An 18,125-nucleotide genomic window follows, 5' to 3' on the forward strand; every position below is an offset into this window, starting at 1 on the left:
AAAGTTTAAGTTACTTACCTGCAACTATTGTTCTCCAGAATGGGTTTGGCATGGATTCACATGCAAACCCTCCCTCCTTCCCCTTTGTGGCTCTTCTTGGTTCATACTGCCACTTTGCGTGCTTAGCAAATCTGAAGATGGCCACCAGGGGTGGAGTTTAGGGAGTGGACTGTCATTTAATGGGCGCAGTATGACCCAGAGGACAGTGATTGGTTTAGAGGAGAAATACAGTTTTGAAGTGAAAGATTTCCTGTCTGGCAACGGAATATTCATGAGCATGTGAATCCATGCCAGACCCATGATGGAGAACAATAGTTACAAGTAAGAAGCTTAAAACACCTGGCATTCATGGATCTGAGCACAACTTTGGACAAGGTAAATCGTGCCAGGTTATGGGACGTGCTTGGATCCATGAATTGCCCCCCTCCCACCCCCTGTTTTGGTCAGCCTCCTGGCCAGATTGCATAACTCAACACAGAGTGGTGCTAATGGGCGTTGTTGCCGTTTATGCCGAAAAGTCAATAAAAAAAAACATTGAATGTTTTTATTTTGGGGGATACCCCCCGTCAAGACCCCACTTTCCCTATGATATTCCCCATACCGAATCCCCATCCCCACCTCCTTTTAACCCCTTCCCACCCCTATATGTTTCGATTTTTCAATTGACTTTTTTGGCAAAAATTCTATCAAATATTCCAGTCAGCAAAACACTGCAATACCGTATGCTCTTATACTGAGTTCGGAGGATGTCTGGAAAGCCCCACAGGGGTGCATTTCTGCTGTAGGGAATGCTACTACACAGCTGCCGGAACAGTCTAGACCAGGCACTGAGCGGAATTCGAACTGGATCAAACGTACAATTATCGTATTTTTCACTGAACATGACAGAGCGAGGGTTCAGCGGTTTTGTGGCATAGCTTTCTATTTCTATATGACTATAAGTAGGGGACAACACATACCAATCAACCGCAAATTGAGCCTGGTGTGAGACAGGCATGGTATAAAGGTAAGACACAGACAACAGATTATAAATCCAACAGTATTGATATTTTATTTCTATTGCGCTCATTCACAAGTGTTTCAGAGCACGACAAGGCAAGGGAGGGGAACAGGGGAGAACAAAACAACGATCTTACTAAGCTCAGTGACATTGAGAACGCGCAAGTGCATGGGGGAGGGGAAAAGTGCATGGAAGGGGGGAGAAGTGGAGAGTGCAGAGCAAAGGAGCAACAGATAAATAATAATAATAAATAAATAATAAAATCAATAAACAGTGGTAGTGCAGCCAGCAATTGGCAAGTGCTGGGTTTAAGGCAGCAGACAGGGTAGGTCTGATAAGTGCAGGAAGAAAAAAGGGGGGGGGAGGACTGCATGGGTACAGATACAGACCCCAGTGCAAGGGGTGGCCCAGAGGCAGTGCGGGAGGGTGGCAGGGGGAGCAGGTACCTGGGCCCAGAGGACAGAGGGTGACCAGGTGCACAGTGCCAAGAGAGAACAGATCAGCAGGGGAGAGGGGGATCGAAGGCAGAAGCAAAGAGGAAGGTCTTGAGGTGCTTCAGGAACCGGGGATGGTTTTCCTCTAGTTTTATAGTGGCCGGGAGGCTGTTCCAGATAGAGGCCCCAGCCGAAGACTGAGATCTACCCACAGCTCGTTTCTTTGAAAAACGACTGACCCTGAGGGAGTTAGAGGAGTGAAGAGTTTGGAGATGGGAGGTATTTGCAGAGGGATAGCTGAAGGTATTTTGGACCCAGGCCCCAGAAAGCCTTGTGGACAATGCAGAGGGCTTTGAATTTAATCCTTGCATCCACTCGGAGCCAATGGAGAGATTTCAGAGCTGGAGAGATACGATCCCAGGGCTTGAGGCCAAGGACAAGTCTCGCAGTCCTGTTCTGGATTAGTTGCAGAGGGCGGAGTGTAGAGGCAGGTAGATTTAGAAAGAGGCTGTTACAATAGACCAACCTAGAGAGAACCAGAGCTTGGGAGACCATGAGCTTCTGGGGGAAGGAGAGGAAAGGCAGACCCCCTCTGAGGAGGTGCAGTAGGAAGTTTGACATTTTAGAGTCATCGGAGATGTGGGTGGAGAAGGAAAGTGTGCAGTCAAAGATGACCCAGAGGTTCTAAGCCTCGCAGGTGGGGGTAGGAGGAGGGCCAAGGAAGGGATGCCGGCCAGAGAGTGAGTGGAAAGGATAGTGAAGGTGTGCCGATGAGGACGATCTCCGTCTTGCTGGCATTCAGACAAAAATCATTGGCACACCAATTTTGAATGGCAGTTAGGCAATCAGAGATGAGAGAGTGAGAGGAGGTGGCTGAGGGCAGGCTGAAAAGGAGTTGTCGTCAGCGTAGCACTGGAAATTTGAGCAGAAAATTGCAATGCAGTGGGCGAAAGTTGCCAGGTATTGGTTGAAAAGCCAGGGCGAGAGGTTAGACCCCTGGGGAACGCCAAAGGTAGAGAGGACGATAGATGATGGGAACGACCCAAGTTGGACCTGGGAGGGTCGATCGGAGAGGAAAGAAGTCAGCCACGCCAGAGCCTGACCAGTGATACCCAGGTTATCACAGAGGCGGTTGAGCAGGATGGTATGGTTGACAGTGTCAAAGGCAGAAGAGAGATTGAGGAGGATGAGGACAGAGGGAATGTTGGAGTCAAGGTTGGAGAGCAGATCTTCACGGATGTTCAGGATAGCAGTTTCTGTGCTTCTGGCAGCTCTGAAGCCAGACTGGTGATAATGGAGACAGCCAACAGAATTGGAATGAAGGTTAAGCTGAGAGATGGGCAACTTTTCCAGGAGTGTGCCCAGAAAGGGAGTAATGGAAATTGGGCGATAGTTAGCCAGACAAGAAAGATCAGCTTTGGGTTTCTTGAGAAGAGGATGCACAAGGGAGTGCTTCAGAGGGGAGTGGTAGTAGAATATTTATTAAATATTGGGATGGGTGCAATGCCTAACTTGCCCTATATCTATGATGGGGATGTTAAGGAAAGTATATGTCTAAGTCCCATCAAGTGTGTCTGTGTCAAAACCTATGCTTGCCTATGCTTGCCCTCACGTCTAATACAAAAATGTAGTGTAGGGCTTTTCTTACTCAATTAGTGTTCAAAATAAAGTCTGGAGCAATCTCTAGACCCCTTCCCCAAGTTCAGGATACAGTTCCAACAAATATAGACTTCAAACGTTCCTTCAAGTCTTCAGCTTTATCTTGTTTTCAGGGTTACTTTCACAATTCTAGATTTGTTGGGGCTTCCTGGTCTAGGCGCAGTTGACTGGCCACACGGCCCACCAACTACAGGTCACACAACCGGTTGCCCTTCACCCAGCTTTCTGTCTCCTTGACTTAAATTGCTTAGTTGGTTCACAACCAACTCAGAAGACTTAAACATTCAGAGGTTATTTATCTATCTTGGCACTTCTTTGGTGATTTTTCCCAACTTCCACTTTGTTGGTTTTGATTTACAACCTTAATTTCTATTCAGTTTGCTAGTTCAGCATTTTGATCACACTTCCCTGGCTCCCCTGGGGTGCTCATTCACAGCTTTCATTCTCTTTTCAATAGTATTGACTGTTCTTATTATTTTCTCAGTGCCCTTAATTGATCAGATACTTTTTAAACACGTTCAGCTTCCTCAGACGTGACTACTCGGATATATTGTTTCCACACAATCCGTTCTTAACCTTGCATTTGGTTCATTTTGCTCGTCTGCCTTGATCTGAGACTTTCGAGAACGTGCCTATTGCACACAACCCCTCCAATGGATTGTTTCTGTAACGTTCAATGTATTCTATTGTTAACGCAGCGTTCAGTTATTCTTTCTCTCATCACAGCTCGTAGACATTCATAAGTGTACTGGCGGCACGGGCCTGCTCTATCACAATGTAGCCTCTCTCCCTGCATTCGCGCACTTGGTTTCTTCACACACAGACTCACTGGTGGTATTGCTGGACATCACGACTCTTCTTCTTTCACGGCTTCTCGACGAATGAGGTCAGGGTCTCGTCACCTGCCCCTCAGGCACTCCTGGGCCGGTTCCTAAGCCCAGGGGAACGAGCATCTGCAGAACCAAACGGGAAGGGCCGATACTCCACATGGCTTCCTTCCTCTGACCCCACCGGCTCCCTGGAAACACAGCTCCCTCGCCACGCTTTCGCAGAGTGCCCTGCTCTGCAAGTTTCCATCGTTCTCATGTTCTTCTCTCCTCCTGCTCACAACGGTCCACTTTGGCTTCCCTGCTGCTCTCTCCCTTTTTACCAAGGCAGCTCTCTTTCCAGTCCTGTGCTCCACCTTATATGCACCTGAACCCTCTGAAAGGGTTTCAGGTGTGAGTCCTGGATTGGACGTGCCGGACTGTAGTTAAACCAAATCAGTGGGACATGCTTGACCTTCAACTCTATAGTCTCCATGATCCCTCTTGCTCATTCCAGTACTATAGTGGCATTTTCTATAGGTGGTCTGCAAAACTGTTTGAGGTATCTTCCTCTTCTCAGTACTTTGTGTAATTGTAGGGGTGTAATTAGGTTAAGAACAACAATATCCTACAAAGGCTGAGGGAGGGTTGGGTAATTCAATATTAGGAAAAGCGGGTTACTGTGTCTTGCCCTCTGGCACCCTCTCCCCATGGACCCTCCACTCAGATGATCCTCCCTCGATAGTCCACCCCTAGGGTCGGGATCCAAAAGCGATGGCCCTTCCCATGCCACCGAACAGAAGATCCCCGGGGAGTAGTTGTGAGAATGCCTTGAGGTTTCTCACACTGGGCAACCAATTAGTACAGCTCATAATCCAGGGCGGAAAGACCCCTTGGGTCATAACATTTCTGCCCATGCCAGTCTGGTGGTGCCTGAGCCCTAAAGAAAATTTGATACCTAGGAACGGATTGTATCAAAGAAGGCCCCCCATGCCAAATGGGTATGTTCGTCAAATAATAAAGGTGTTTCGGTACAACTACCATCTTCCGGAGTGATAAATGACCATATAAGGATATTGTAAGTCTAGACCAAAGCTCCAGCTAAGCCGTAAAGATGGGACATAGGCAGCAAAGTTATCATTGTACAAGTACCTAGAGGATCTGCATGCTCTGACCCCCAAATACATAGGTTTCTGGAGGCCATATGAACCCCATCATATCACCAGGTGGTTGCTTATTGTCCGTCAGCACAAACAGTTCAGACTTGGACCAGTTGATGTAGTAACCGGAGTACTGGTAGCAACCCTGAATTTCCTCAAAGATAAAGCAGAGGTTCTGTTCCGGATTGCGGATATATCGCAATGCATCATCGGCATACAGGGATATTCCATCAGGGGATCAGAAAATGTGTGAACTGCGGCAGCAATGTTTCACAGGGATATGTTGGGCGAGGGTTCGATACATGGAGCAAAAAGGAGGGGGATAGTGGGCAGCCCTGTCAAACACCCCAGCCTAATCAAATGGCAAACGATAAGATTCTGTACCCTCGAATCCTAGCCAAAGGAGAGGAACATAGAAGCCGAACACAGCTACTCAGAAAGGGCCCTAAGCGATGTGCGTCTAGCACCACAAACAGAAATTCCCACGAGACAGTCAAACGCCTTTTCTGCAGCTCCAGCGTTAGCTTGGGGATTCATCTGAGAGAATACCAAAAAGAGGCCTCAAATTAAGCTCAGTCAATCTAGAGGGTACAAACCCTGCCTGGTCCAGATGTATTAAATGTGGCATTAGCATCATCGGTTGACTCGCCAAACGTTTGGCGAAGATTTTAACATCTGTGTTGATCAAAGAAAAAGGGCGGTGGTAGCCTAGGCTTTCTGAGGTTTTATTTGGTTTTAGGAGAACCGTTATGATTGATTCACATAATATCGGGGGTGGAGTATGCTCCAGTTCATGGACTTGCTCGGTACCTGCAGTAGGAGCAGCGCTAGTACATGTTTATACTCTTTGTAGAATTCTGCCACCATTTTGTACATTAAGCGCGGGATCGGGATTTGAACCTGTATTGCGTTGGATTGTCATGCTTCCAAGACAACCGTGTTGCCCCGGAGCAATTCTTCCTATGAAGATCATGGAACTCAAGTAATGCAGATTTAATATCACCCAATAGACCTACAGAGGGCTTCTCTCCATACAGATTTTCAAGGGTATGGATTTGGGAGGTTAACTCTGCCCTAATTGATTTGAGTACCCCTATGAATGTAGACAATGCCACTACCCATTAAAAGCCTTAAATGCCTCGTACAGGGTGAAATGTGAGGAAACAGATCGTGTTAGTTTTCAAAATGAGCGTTGTATTCACTTATCGTGTTTACATAAAAACGCCTGATCGAGTAGCGCCGATGGGGTTAGGGTGACGTGCCCATTTTAAGTGCAAGTACAATTGGGGAATGATCAGAATAGGTATGTGTCAGTATGCAGCATTTATCAATTAAACTGAGTAGCTGGGAAGAGACTAGCCAAAAATCAGTGCACAACATTGTGCTGTGAGGAACCTGGAGGCGTCCTCACTCCTTTTCCCTCTGGCTCCTCCTCTCAAGTGGTCAGGAAAAGGCCATTGCTTTTCGATCCATCCCTGGGGGTGGATATGCGAGGGAGGATGACCAGGGTGGAGGGGACTTTGAGGAGTGGGGTAAGGACATCTTTGGGTGAGACATGGTATCCCCCTTTCCCTTGTGGAAATTAACCCTCTATTCCCTGAGCCTTTCTAGGCTACTGTCAGTCTCTCTAATAGACATCTACTGAAGATGCACATTTTCACTTTACAGTGAAACAATGTATATCTGGGCCTACTCAGCCACCCATCTTCTAAAAAGTTGGTAAATTGAGTGCCACGTTTGGTTAACAATAGTGATAGTAATATGATAAACACCATCTGAGGACATATCTTCACCAGCATATGCCAAAAGTAAACCTATAATTGTATTTTGTGTGTGTTCTTTGGGGCAGGTTTCATAAGCAGCAGAGGTTGTTCTTGAGCTGACCAGTACCTCTCGCACAAGCTAAGCACTTGGCATGTGGCCCTCCCATATCTTGTTGTGGCATGTGGTAAAAAATTATTTTTCTGATTGTTTGTCAACCATGTCTAACAAAAGTGTTTTTATTTTCCTGCAGAAATTGGTACAGAAGTAGAAGATTTTGTAGGACCAGAAGCTCCAGTAACGCACCAGTCTCAAGAAGATAAACCTTTGGAGTAAGTAACATTTTATAATGTAAGTAATCTTGATAAACTAATCTTGCACCATTCTGAGCCCTTTTAATCTATGAATTCATTAGCAATGTTGTTTGTAATTATTTGATAATGCATCTAAAACAGTACTCCTTCCACATCATCTTGCTTTCTTCCTACACGTGGGATGTATGTCTGCTCTACAGGGATGGTTCTGTGGACACTCCACCCCGATGCCTTTGACTACATCCAACTATATAGCTCTCCTGTCCCCATCTCCATCTTGAAGTGTTGATCCACTTTTGATCTTCCAGATATGAATGTGTTGCTGCTCCAGCATGGGGTCTTGCATGCATTCACATGCTATGAATATTCCCTGTCATCAGGCTGGGAATCCTCAGTAAAATAAAGCAGTTTAGCTTTAAGTTAAAAATTGCATTGTCACTTGTATAACCTATTGTCACTTTTGGTCATAGTACCCCAACCAGTGACACCCGTCCTCCTTAGCTCCTTCCCTGGTGGTGGACAACTTCCGATTTTTACTGCACGTTTTCATGTTGGGAGCTCTTGAGTTTTGCTCCTCGACTTTATCGAGTATTTTTGCCTATTCTTGATAGTTTTTCTTCCAAATTTTCTTCAATCCATTACCGTTGTGACTTGTCTGCAGCGAGGATCTGTTGCCAGTCTCGATCTCGCGTCGTGTGAGGCGGCAGACCGAGTTTTGGGTCTAGTTCATGCGCCATGTCGGAGGCCGAGAAAAGCCTCTTCAAGGCCTGTTCAATTTGCATTCAAAAGAATGTCTTCATTGTGGACCGCCACCAGAAATGCATTTCTGCCAGCAACCAGACCACAATGTGGAGGCATGCCTCATCTGCCAGTCTCTCTCTACTCAGAAGAGCGAGGATCGCCATCGGAGACTGGTCTCAAGGCTAGAGGAAGATGAGGCCTCTAACTCAACGTCTGTGCGCAGTCATGCCTCTACCAGAAGTAGCAGGCCCAAAGAGCGTACTCCCTCTGGCAGGAAGTCAAGATCCTTTGAAGACGCTTCGAAGGGGAAGGTACCTAAAAGGGCGACGTCATTGCACGCTCACTTCCTCATCGACTAGCACCATTGTGTCTGTCTAGATTGGTGACTGGCACGAAGGAAACCCCGTCTTTGGGGGGCTGGAGATTGTCCACTCCGTCACGTCAACCCTATTGATGAAACATTGTTTGTCGTCGGCAGCATCATCGCCGACTACACCAATGCCGTTGCCGAAATCATCATCATCATCATCATCATCATCATCATCATCATCATCCTCGTTGACGAAGACTCCTTTGATGACGACACCGTCCACCAGGCCGGCGGGTTTTGTCACGTCGACAGGTTCCTCGATGACTGCTGGCACCATCTCAATGGTCACAACGGCTATTTAAAGGGTACCATTGTCTCCAAGGCCTCCATTAGTCCTGGCTGGGTCTGTTCCACCCGCACTACCTTCTCCAGGTGGGCCTGGGCTAGGCAACATTCCGAGAGGTTCCAGCCGAGAGAGTGAGGCACCTCCAGATCTCTTTTCTGCCAAAACCCACAAGGGCCCCTAAACTACCTGCTACTCTTGAGTGGCCTCCCATGGTCGTGTCTCCAGCCCCTCTCTCTGCTCCTACCATCCTGTCTGAGGAGGGAGAGGAAGTAGAGTAAGTAGAAGTCTTTGAAAACATTGGTTCATAACCTATGGAGGGTGATGTTGGCCTGCTTCCACAGCCGTCCCTGTGGCCTGCACAACCGCCTCTACCTGATGGCACTATGAGCCCCCCCCCTCCTGGCTACATTCACCAATACATGCTCTGAGAGATCCATAGCCAAGAGATGTTTCTTTGGACATTTTGTCAACTCTCCACACTCTGGTCTCTCAGATTCAGCAGCGACTACCTTCTGTGGCTCTTGGTCCTCCTGTGCTTCCATGCCCAGATCCTGTGGCCAGTAATTTGTTTAAGGCCTCCAAGTCTATTGCTGACTCTGGTTTCCTGGAGATGAGCAACAGGGTTGCCCTGTGCCATCAAGGTTGGCTGAAGGCCATGAAGTTCAGGCAGGACGTCCAAGCCAAGGTGATCGACATGGCTTTCAACAAGGGTAACCTTTCCAGCAAGGCAGAAGGGGAAGGTCTCCCGAACTTCCAAGCTGTGCAGCCCTCTTTACCATCAGCCCTCCCGCTCCACTACTCTGGAGGCATATAGAGGCTGTTTCCTGGCCTAAAGGGGAGGTACCCAGCAGCGTCCACAAGCCACCAAGACGCAGATGGAAGCCTGACCAGGCCGAGTCCCTGATCCCGCCCCCCCCCCCACATCAGCACCCCAGTGGGAAGCTGGCTATCTCAATTTGTCGACATGTAACGTACCATCTCCACGGACAAATGGGTGCTCAGCGTCATTAAACAGAGACATTCTATGGATAAAAGTGCCCATGATTTCCTCCAGTGTCAAGACAAGAATAGCACAGAGCCCAACTCGTCAAGGAAGTTCAGGCCATGCTGCGGAAAGGTGCAATAGAATGGTCCCTCTGTGCCTCTGGGTTTCCAGAGTATACTCCAGATTCTTGGGAGGATAGCTCAGGGGCACCATGCTTGTCTTGGAAGCAAGATGACACGGAGCAACATGCTTGCGTCGTCTCTGCAAATTCCTGAAGATCCAGAAGTTCAGGATGGTCACGTTGCAGCACGTGCTCAGCCAATTGGCGGAGGGAGATTTCCTGGTGACACTATATCTGGAAAATGCCCATTTCCATATCCCCATTCACCCGAAACATCAGAAGTTCCTAATGTTTGTCATCCAAAGAAGACATCAATTCAAGACATTACCCTTCGGCCTCAAATAAGCCCAGAGGGTGTTGACCAAGTGCCTTGCCTCACTGGCGGCTTTCCTTCGTCAGAAGGGAGTGTATGTCTACCCCTACCTCGACGATTGGCTAGTCCGGTCTTGTACTCCGCATACAGTGGAGAGACGGTCTCAAATTTAACCTCTTTGGGATGCTCCATAAACTATCCCAAATGCTGCATGGTGCTGTCCCAAGACGCTCTGTTTCTGGGGGCTTGACTCAACAGTCTCGTGCCTGGCGGCCCCATCGGGGAAAAGCATACATGTCATCCTGGTGAAAGTCCAAAGGCCATCCTCCGTCTGAGTGGTGACAGCCCCGTCCATGAAATCCCTATTGGGGATGATTTACTTGTGCATACATCTGGTCCCTCATTGCAGGCTACCAATGAGATTGCTCCAAAAATACCTGGCCGCCAGCTGGAAGCAGATCTCCAGCTCATGGAACGACAGGATAGCCCTCAATCAAGCTTTCCCGCAAGCCCTGCTCTGGTGGTCCATTCACCCTCACATGTCACAGGACCCCTGCGCATCAGACGACAGTCACGACCAACAACTCACTGGAAGGTTGGGGCACTCACACGAGCCAACCATATGCCAGAGGGCTGATGCTAGAGGAGGAGAAGGTATTGAATATCAACGTCCTGGAACTATGGGCAGTGTTCTGGGTTCGCAAGTCATTCAAGCCGCAGCTCTTGGGAAAGGTGGTCAGGGTCTTCACAGACAACACGACCACCATGTATTGCATCTAGAAGCAGGGCGGGATGAAATCACATGCTTTTTCTGAAGACACAGAATGTGTGGCGCTGGGCCATTGCTCACTGGATTGGATATTCTTGGTCCCGCTCCACCTGGCAGGAGTTCAAAACACCACTGCAGACTCTCTCTGCAGGGAGCTGTGGTCCTGCCACGAGTGGGAGCTCCATCAAGCTCAAGCCTCTCAGATCTTCAGTGAGCGGGCCGGCCTCAGATCAACCTGTTTACGACAGCAGCCAATACCAAGTGACAGCGGTTTGTCAGCAAGTATCCTCAAGCAAGGAGTCTGCAGGACGCTTTCTTGGTCTCATGGGAAGGCCTATTCCTTTACGCATTCCCACCAACCCTGCTGCTCCTATGTGTGATAAAAACACTCAAACTATCCTGCTGCAAGATGATCCTCAATGCACCTGCGTGGCACAGTCACAGATGATCCCTCCACAGCACGTTACAGCGCTGCAGCTCCTGCCTTACCTGCTTTCACTGGCTAATGCTGGCCTTGCCCGTGCGCCCATCAAAGTTCACTTAGACGCAATATCCTGGTATACCCTGCCATCTCTCCCTGTGGTCTCACATGCTCGTGAAGGAGTTCCTCAAGGGCCTATTCAGAACATTTCCTCTGATGAAGGCACCTGTCCCAGCATAGAAATTGAACGTGGTCTTGTCCAGATGAGTGCTCCATTTGATCCTATGCATTGGACATTTTTGAAGTTCCTCTTGTGGAAGACTGCCTTCCTAGTGGTGATCACCTCAGTGAGGCTTGTTGGGGAAATCCAGGCTCTATCCTGTAAGCCTCATATTTGTCATTGCACCAATTTAAGGAGGTTCTGCAAACTCGCCAGTTCTTTATGCCAAAGGTCCCGTCTGACTTTCATTTAAACCAACTTTTGGTCTTGGAGTTTTCTTTGCGAACCCTTCTACACCTGCTGAAAGGTCCTTGCATTCACTGGACGTGTCATGTACCTTACAATTCTATGTGGCGCGCACTAAAGATTTTCAAAGACTTCTCTGCTTTTTGTCAACTTTGGGTAATGGGGAAGGCCATATCTAAAGGGTCCATCTCCAGATGACTCTGGCTGCATTATGAATGGGCATCATCTGGCCAACAGTCCATTGCCAGGCAGACCAACGGCACGTTGTACCCTAGCAATCGCATCTACGACGGCATTCCTCTTTGGTGTTCCCCTGCTGGATATCTCCAGGGCAGCTACAAGGAGGTCTGCTCATACCTTCATGAAATGCTAATGTGTCTAGAGAAATTCTCTGGTCGGACAAGCATTACGTTGTAACCTGTTTTCTTGTGGTGTGTGTTCCAGGGGTACTTTTATTGATTCTATTAAGCCTCGTCAACTCCTGTGGTTGTGTATATGTGCTGCTGTGTAATCGTATTCATAGCATGTGAATCCATGCAAGGCTCCATGCTGTGGAAGGACGATTACCTGTAGCTCTTGTTCTCCAGCATGCGTCTTACATGGATTCACATGCAAACCCTCCCTCCTTCCCCTCTGCATCTCTTCTTGGGTCTTTGCTGCCCCTTTACGTGCACGGCCAAATCTGAAGATGGCCACCCGGGGTGGAGCTAATGAGGACAAGTGGCATTCGTTCGGGCAGTGTGACCCAAAGTGACAACAATAGGCTATAAAAGCGGCAATGCAGTTTTTGGCTTCAAGCTTAACTGCTTCATTTTACAGAGGATTCCCAGCCTGACGATTGGGAATAGTCATAGCATGTGAATCCTTGCAAAACCCATGCTGGAGAACGAGCGTTACACGTAACTAACTTGTTCCATGCACAGGGACATCATTTCACCAAAATGCCAGGGGTAGCGGAAGTGACATCACACGAACCTTGACCTCTGATGACATCACAAGAAGTAATGCAATTTGACCCCACCACCAAGTGACATCACCGGACGCGATGGAACACGACCTTTCACCACTTGACAAAACAGGAAGTGGCATCGCATAACATTGTTTCCAAGTACACTATGAAAATGATGGTTGCGATATCACTGTAAAGTGATTTACATTTCATAAAAGAATGGATCACCATTTCGAATGGATTGTGTTCTCCAATGTATTCCACATCTTTGACATGTAATGTCCACAGTTGTGCTGCTTTGGAAATTTTTCGGCAGAGGGTGTCCTGCGTCAATGGCGTCGGGTCGATTTCCCTCGAAAGCCTCCGTCGAGGGTGATGTCATCAGATGTTATAAGTAGGACGCACGGCGCCCGTAGACTCGGTTCCGTTTTTTCCGCAAAGGTGTTTGCTTCGAGAACTCTGCGCCCCTTGTGTTATCTACTTTGATGAGGTCTTCTTCTACTCCTCCGACCCCGCGGTCAGGCTTTAAAAAGTGCAGGGACTGTAAGTTCAAGATGTCCATCACGGACCCACTTCGTATCTGCTTGTGGTGTCTGGGTGAGAGCCACGACACTGAGGAATGCTCAAAGGGCCAGTTGTTGACTGCCAAAGCCTTATGGGAGCGTAAGGGGAAGTTGCAGGTAGGTCAGGGATCCAAACCCCATAAATCCAAAAAGTCTACTGGTCTATCCACCAACGACTCGAGGGGTGACTCTCCCCGTCGGAGGCAGTCCAAGGAATCTCGGTCCCGGAGTGGTTTTCACCACTTGTCCTCCTCGCCGAGGCACTCCCGGAAGCGGCGTCACCGGTTGCCTTCCCCGTCTGATCTGCAAGGAAAGTGGCTTGCCCCACTAAGTCCTCTACCCCGGAGGAGTGGGACGCATTCAGGGAGAAAATGTTGGAGATTTTTCAATCTCTGGGCACTGCCCTGTCCGCGCCTTCGGGGAACGGTCTTGGTCCGAAGTCCATGCGCCTTGGCGCCCTGGCGATCGGCGCGATAAACATCGGGAACCGTCCCGTTCGGACAAGGCTCCGTGCCGGATCCAGGTCGAGGTCCTTGTCCCTGGCCAGACCGTCGGAAGTCTGGGAAGGTGTCGAGGAAGGTGTCGACCCTTCAGCGCCGTGCCCATTGAGTGCAGCTGTCGGGCCCTTGCCCTTGACCAGGCCCTCAGAACCCTTGGCGCCATTGTCGACGCCTAAGCAGTCGGCGCCCTCGACACCATTGGGGCCTACACATCTAATTTTGCCGGTGGAGGCCCATAGGGCTGTAGAACCTCAGGGAAAGGCTCTGTCTAAGACTGCGAGGCCCCCTGTTGACTCCACGTCTACTCCTGTACCTAAGAGGGAGTTCTTTCACTCTCTACAAGATATCTATGAGGAGAGGTCTGATGTGGATTTGGAGCCTTTTGATGCTCCTGGTGGCACTCCTGAAGCTCCTGACCTGGTTTTCTGTGAGGACAGTCAATTGTAAGATCTGCGTCAGTCTTACATGACACCAGTGGCCTGGACACATATCCTGAGATGGAGTTTGGCAGGCCAGAGCCTGGGGCTCATGCTTAGTCCTCCTAATGGAGGTTGATGTCAAGGGTTGCGGAGTACCTGGGGTGGTCCGGCCCTCCAGTTGAATTCGATCAGGATGACCTGACTGACATTTTAGATCAGGGTCTGTCCACTGACCCAGTGTTGCCTTTTCACGTGGTGTTACTGAAAAGGGTGGCTGCTGCTTGGAACACCCCGGAGTCTCTTCCGACGGTCAACAAGTCGTTGACTAAGAAAAACCGCCCATCCTGAAGAGACCCCAGCTACCTATCTACTCTCCCTACTCCTGAGAGTTTGGTGGTTCAGGCGGTGATGGCCACCTCGAGGCGGGTGGCGTATCCTACAATCTCTCCTGATGGGGACGACAAGCGCTTCGATGGATGGGCACACAAGGTATTTTGGGCTGGGAGTATGGCCCTTAAATAGGCCAACTCCACATGTGCCTTGGCCACATTTTCGCACACACTCTGGAATTGTCTGTCTGGCAGCTGAGCATATTCCCAAAGGGGAAGAAAGGGATGGGTTCCTTGTTATTGTGCAGGATGTTAAGGATGCCATGTGTGTATCCCTTCAGTCTGGGTTGGACACGGCAGACCGTGTCAGCCAGTCCATGGCTGCGAGCACTGTGATATGCAGGTTTGCGTGGTTCCGGAAGTCGGGATTTTCACCGGCCGGGCAGGCCCATCTTCTCAACATGCCCTTTGACGGCTCTCATTTGTTTGACAGCAAGGCTGACGAGATCCTTGAGAGGTTGCAGACCTCCAAAGCAGCTGCTAAATCTTTGGGTGCAGCTATGCGTCAACCTCTGCCTTTTTGTCCTAGCGGACAGCAGTGGAGGGGCTCCTTTCGTTACTACTCCTGTTTTGATAGAGCGAGAATAGCGGCCAGTCAAAGGGGCCACCAAAAGGGTCCTCGCAGTGGTCGGGGACGAGGTGCCAAAGCCACTCAAGCAGCTGCCCCTTTGCCTTCAGGCGCTGCCGCAGCTGCTCCAACACAGCTATGAGGCCAGGTCTCAATGTTCGGCGGTTGGGGGCAGACTGTCTCAGCATCTCGGAAGAGTGGTGAGCCATTACCTCAGATGCTTGGGTTCTGGAAACAATAGCCTACGGCTACTGCCTACCCTTCCTGAATCGGCCTCATGACAATCCACCGGGGAAACTTTTTGAATGTTCCGGATCTGCTCTTTGTGCAGGAAATCTTAACCCTGTTGGAGAAAGGCGCTATAGAACTAGTGCCTGTGGTGGAGAGGATCAAGGGCTGGTAGTCCCCATATTTTTTGATTCCCAAGAAAGACTGAGGACTGAGACCCATCTTGGACTTGCGTCGCTTGAACAAGTTCCTCAGGAAGGACAAGTTCAAGATGGTCACTCTTTCCCAGGTCCTTCAGACCCTTCGACTTCAGGATTGGTTGGTGTCATTGGACCTACAGGATGCTCATTTTCATGTGCTGATCCATCCAAAGCACAGAAAATACCTGAGGTTCACCGTTGGCAGCTCGCAGTTTTGGGTCCTGCCATTGGGATTGACCTCCGACCGAGGGTATTCACCAAGCTCATGGTGGTGGTGGCAGCGTATCTCAGGAGAGCGGGGGTTCACGTCTACCCCCTACCTGGATGACTGGCTGATCCGGGCGCATTCTCCCGAACAGGCCTTGTATCATGTCAGCCTCACCTGCCACTCCCTTCACAAGCTTGGCTTGTCCCTCAATTGCAAGAAGTTGCATATGACACCTTCCCAACGGCTCCAGTACATCAGGGCTGTGTTGGACACATCCTTGGGGAAGTGCTCGCCACCCAAGGTGAGGGCTTATCAGATTGTCCAGATGGTCGACAAGTTTCAACATGCCCAGAGTCTCCAGGCTTTCGAATTCTTACATTTGCTCGGCCTCATGGCATCCTGCATTTTCTAGTGCCAGAGGCCAGACTGCGGATGAGATCCCTCCAATGGGCTCTCGGGACGCAGTAGTCCCAATTCTCAGGCAAGATGTCGTATCTTCTGCAGAGTCCGCTCAAGGTCTCACAGGATCTTCTGTGGTGGACCAGCGACGTGACGTCGGAGTCCAGACTTCACATTAAGGGGGGTGTAGGGTCGCTCTAGCTGTGCAGAGAGGCGATGCAGCTCTGGTTCTGGGCAATACAGCAAGGAATCTTACTATCTGCAGTTCATCTGGCCGGTGAGGAGAATGTGGTGCCGGACGCTCTGAGCAGGCAGAGCGCAGTCTCCCACGAGTGGGAGTTAGTGCAGGAAGTCCTTCAGGAGATCTTTGCCCTTTGGGGAACCGCTCAAGTGGATCTGTTCACGACCGGTGCCAAAAGGAAGTGTGAGAGATATTGCTCAAGGGAATTTCCTCAGAGAGGAGCTTTGGGGGACGCGTTTGTCGTGGATTGGTCATTCCCACTTCTGTACGTGTTTCCTCCCGGTCCCGGTCATTCCTCAGGTTCTAAGGAGGTTGCAGAGGTGCGGGTCCCACATTATCCTAATTGCTCCGGATTGGGCCAGAAGAGCGTGGTACCCGGACCTTCTAGAAATGTCCATCTGTCCTCCACGCCGGCTTCACCACAGAGGATCTCTCCCGTGAGGGAGGTCGGGTTCTCCATCCAGAGGTCAAGTGTCTCAACCTTCACCCATGGTTTCTGAAAGGTTTAAATATAAGGATTGGGACCTCCCGGATGATGTGATGGAGGTGTTGCTTTCGGCCAGGCATCCGGCAACCAAATCCCTGTTGGCGTAAGTTTTGCGACTGGTGCAGGTGTAACAATGTCTATCCTTTTCAATGTTCCATTCCGATGGTTCTTTCATTCTTGCTTTCTTTGGCCCACAAGGGTCTTCAAGTGGGTACCATTAAAGGTTACCTGGCAGCGCTGTCTATTTTCAAGCGCTCGTCTGAAGAATGTTCTTATTTTAAGATTCCTTTGATTACCCAGTTTCTAAAATGGCTCACAAATGTGTTCTCACCGTCCCCTTTTCAGGTGCCGGTTTGGGATCTGAATCTAGTCTTGAAATTCTTGATGGGTGCTCCGTTTGAACCTTTGCACTCTTGTTCTTTGAGACTGTTGACCTTCAAGACAGTTTTCTTGATTGCAGTTACATCTGCTCGCAGAGTGAGCGAGTTGCAGGCACTTTCGTCTAAGCCACCCTTTACTGTGTTCCACAGGGATAGGGTTGTGCTGAGGGTACGTCCTTCTTTCCTACCTAATGTAGTATCTGAGTTTCATTTGAGCCAGAAGGTGGTACCTGCTTTCTATCCTCCTCCTCCTCATCCTGGTAAGGAAGAGGAGCCACTTCATAGGTTGGACCCTAGGAGAGCTTTGAGCTTTTATATTTCTACTTTTTGTGGGATACACTGGACACCGATTGGGCAAGGTTGTTACCAAACAGACCTTGTCCAGGTGGATTATCCTCACCATTGCTGAATGTTACCGATTGGCTGGCAAGGACCCTCCTGAGGGTTTGCAGGCTCACTCCACCAGGGGTGTGGCTACATCCACACCCCTACAATGGTGAGTTCCTGTTAAAAACATTTGTGATGCTGCAGCGTTGTCTTCCATCCACACCTTTGTCAAGCATTACCCACTGGATACTTTCCATGGTCAAGATATGGCCTTTGGTAAAGCGGTGCGCTATTCTGCCATCTGATTGGGTATATCCAAATACTCCTACGCCCCGTCCCCTTTCCTCCATACTTATGGGACATTCCACCGTCCTGTGGGACGGGACCGGAGCACATTGTAAAAAGCATCAAAACATTTTGCAAAAAATGTGAGTCCTTCCTCTCTTTCTACACGGGGTACGGCACACAGCTGTAACCCCGCCCAGCTTGGCTCCACCCAATGCATCGCTCATCAGTCCTTTTCTCTGCTCGTTTCGGACTGGACGCACTTGCATCTGCGTAAGAATTTCTTCCCTTTTTCCTCCTCTCTGACTCTCGCTAGCGATCGCGTAGTAGTCTGTCGTTTAAACTAGATTTTCCAAATTGTACCTCTCGTCAGCGA

The 18,125-nt window shown here is 49.4% G+C and overlaps 1 protein-coding gene across 1 annotated transcript in view; it reads left to right on the forward strand.

Moving 5' to 3' along the window:
- NKAP (NFKB activating protein) overlaps positions 1-18,125 on the forward strand; it is a 420,242-nt gene that overhangs the window by 289,325 nt on the left and 112,792 nt on the right. The window contains exon 7 of the mRNA XM_069612688.1: positions 7,074-7,152. Coding sequence (XP_069468789.1) covers positions 7,074-7,152 — 79 coding nt within the window. The remainder of the gene's footprint in view (positions 1-7,073; positions 7,153-18,125) is intronic.

This window comes from Ambystoma mexicanum, chromosome 5p, assembly GCF_040938575.1.
Source record: "Ambystoma mexicanum isolate Mex_15411 chromosome 5p, UKY_AmexF1_1, whole genome shotgun sequence".
Taxonomy (NCBI): domain Eukaryota; kingdom Metazoa; phylum Chordata; class Amphibia; order Caudata; family Ambystomatidae; genus Ambystoma; species Ambystoma mexicanum.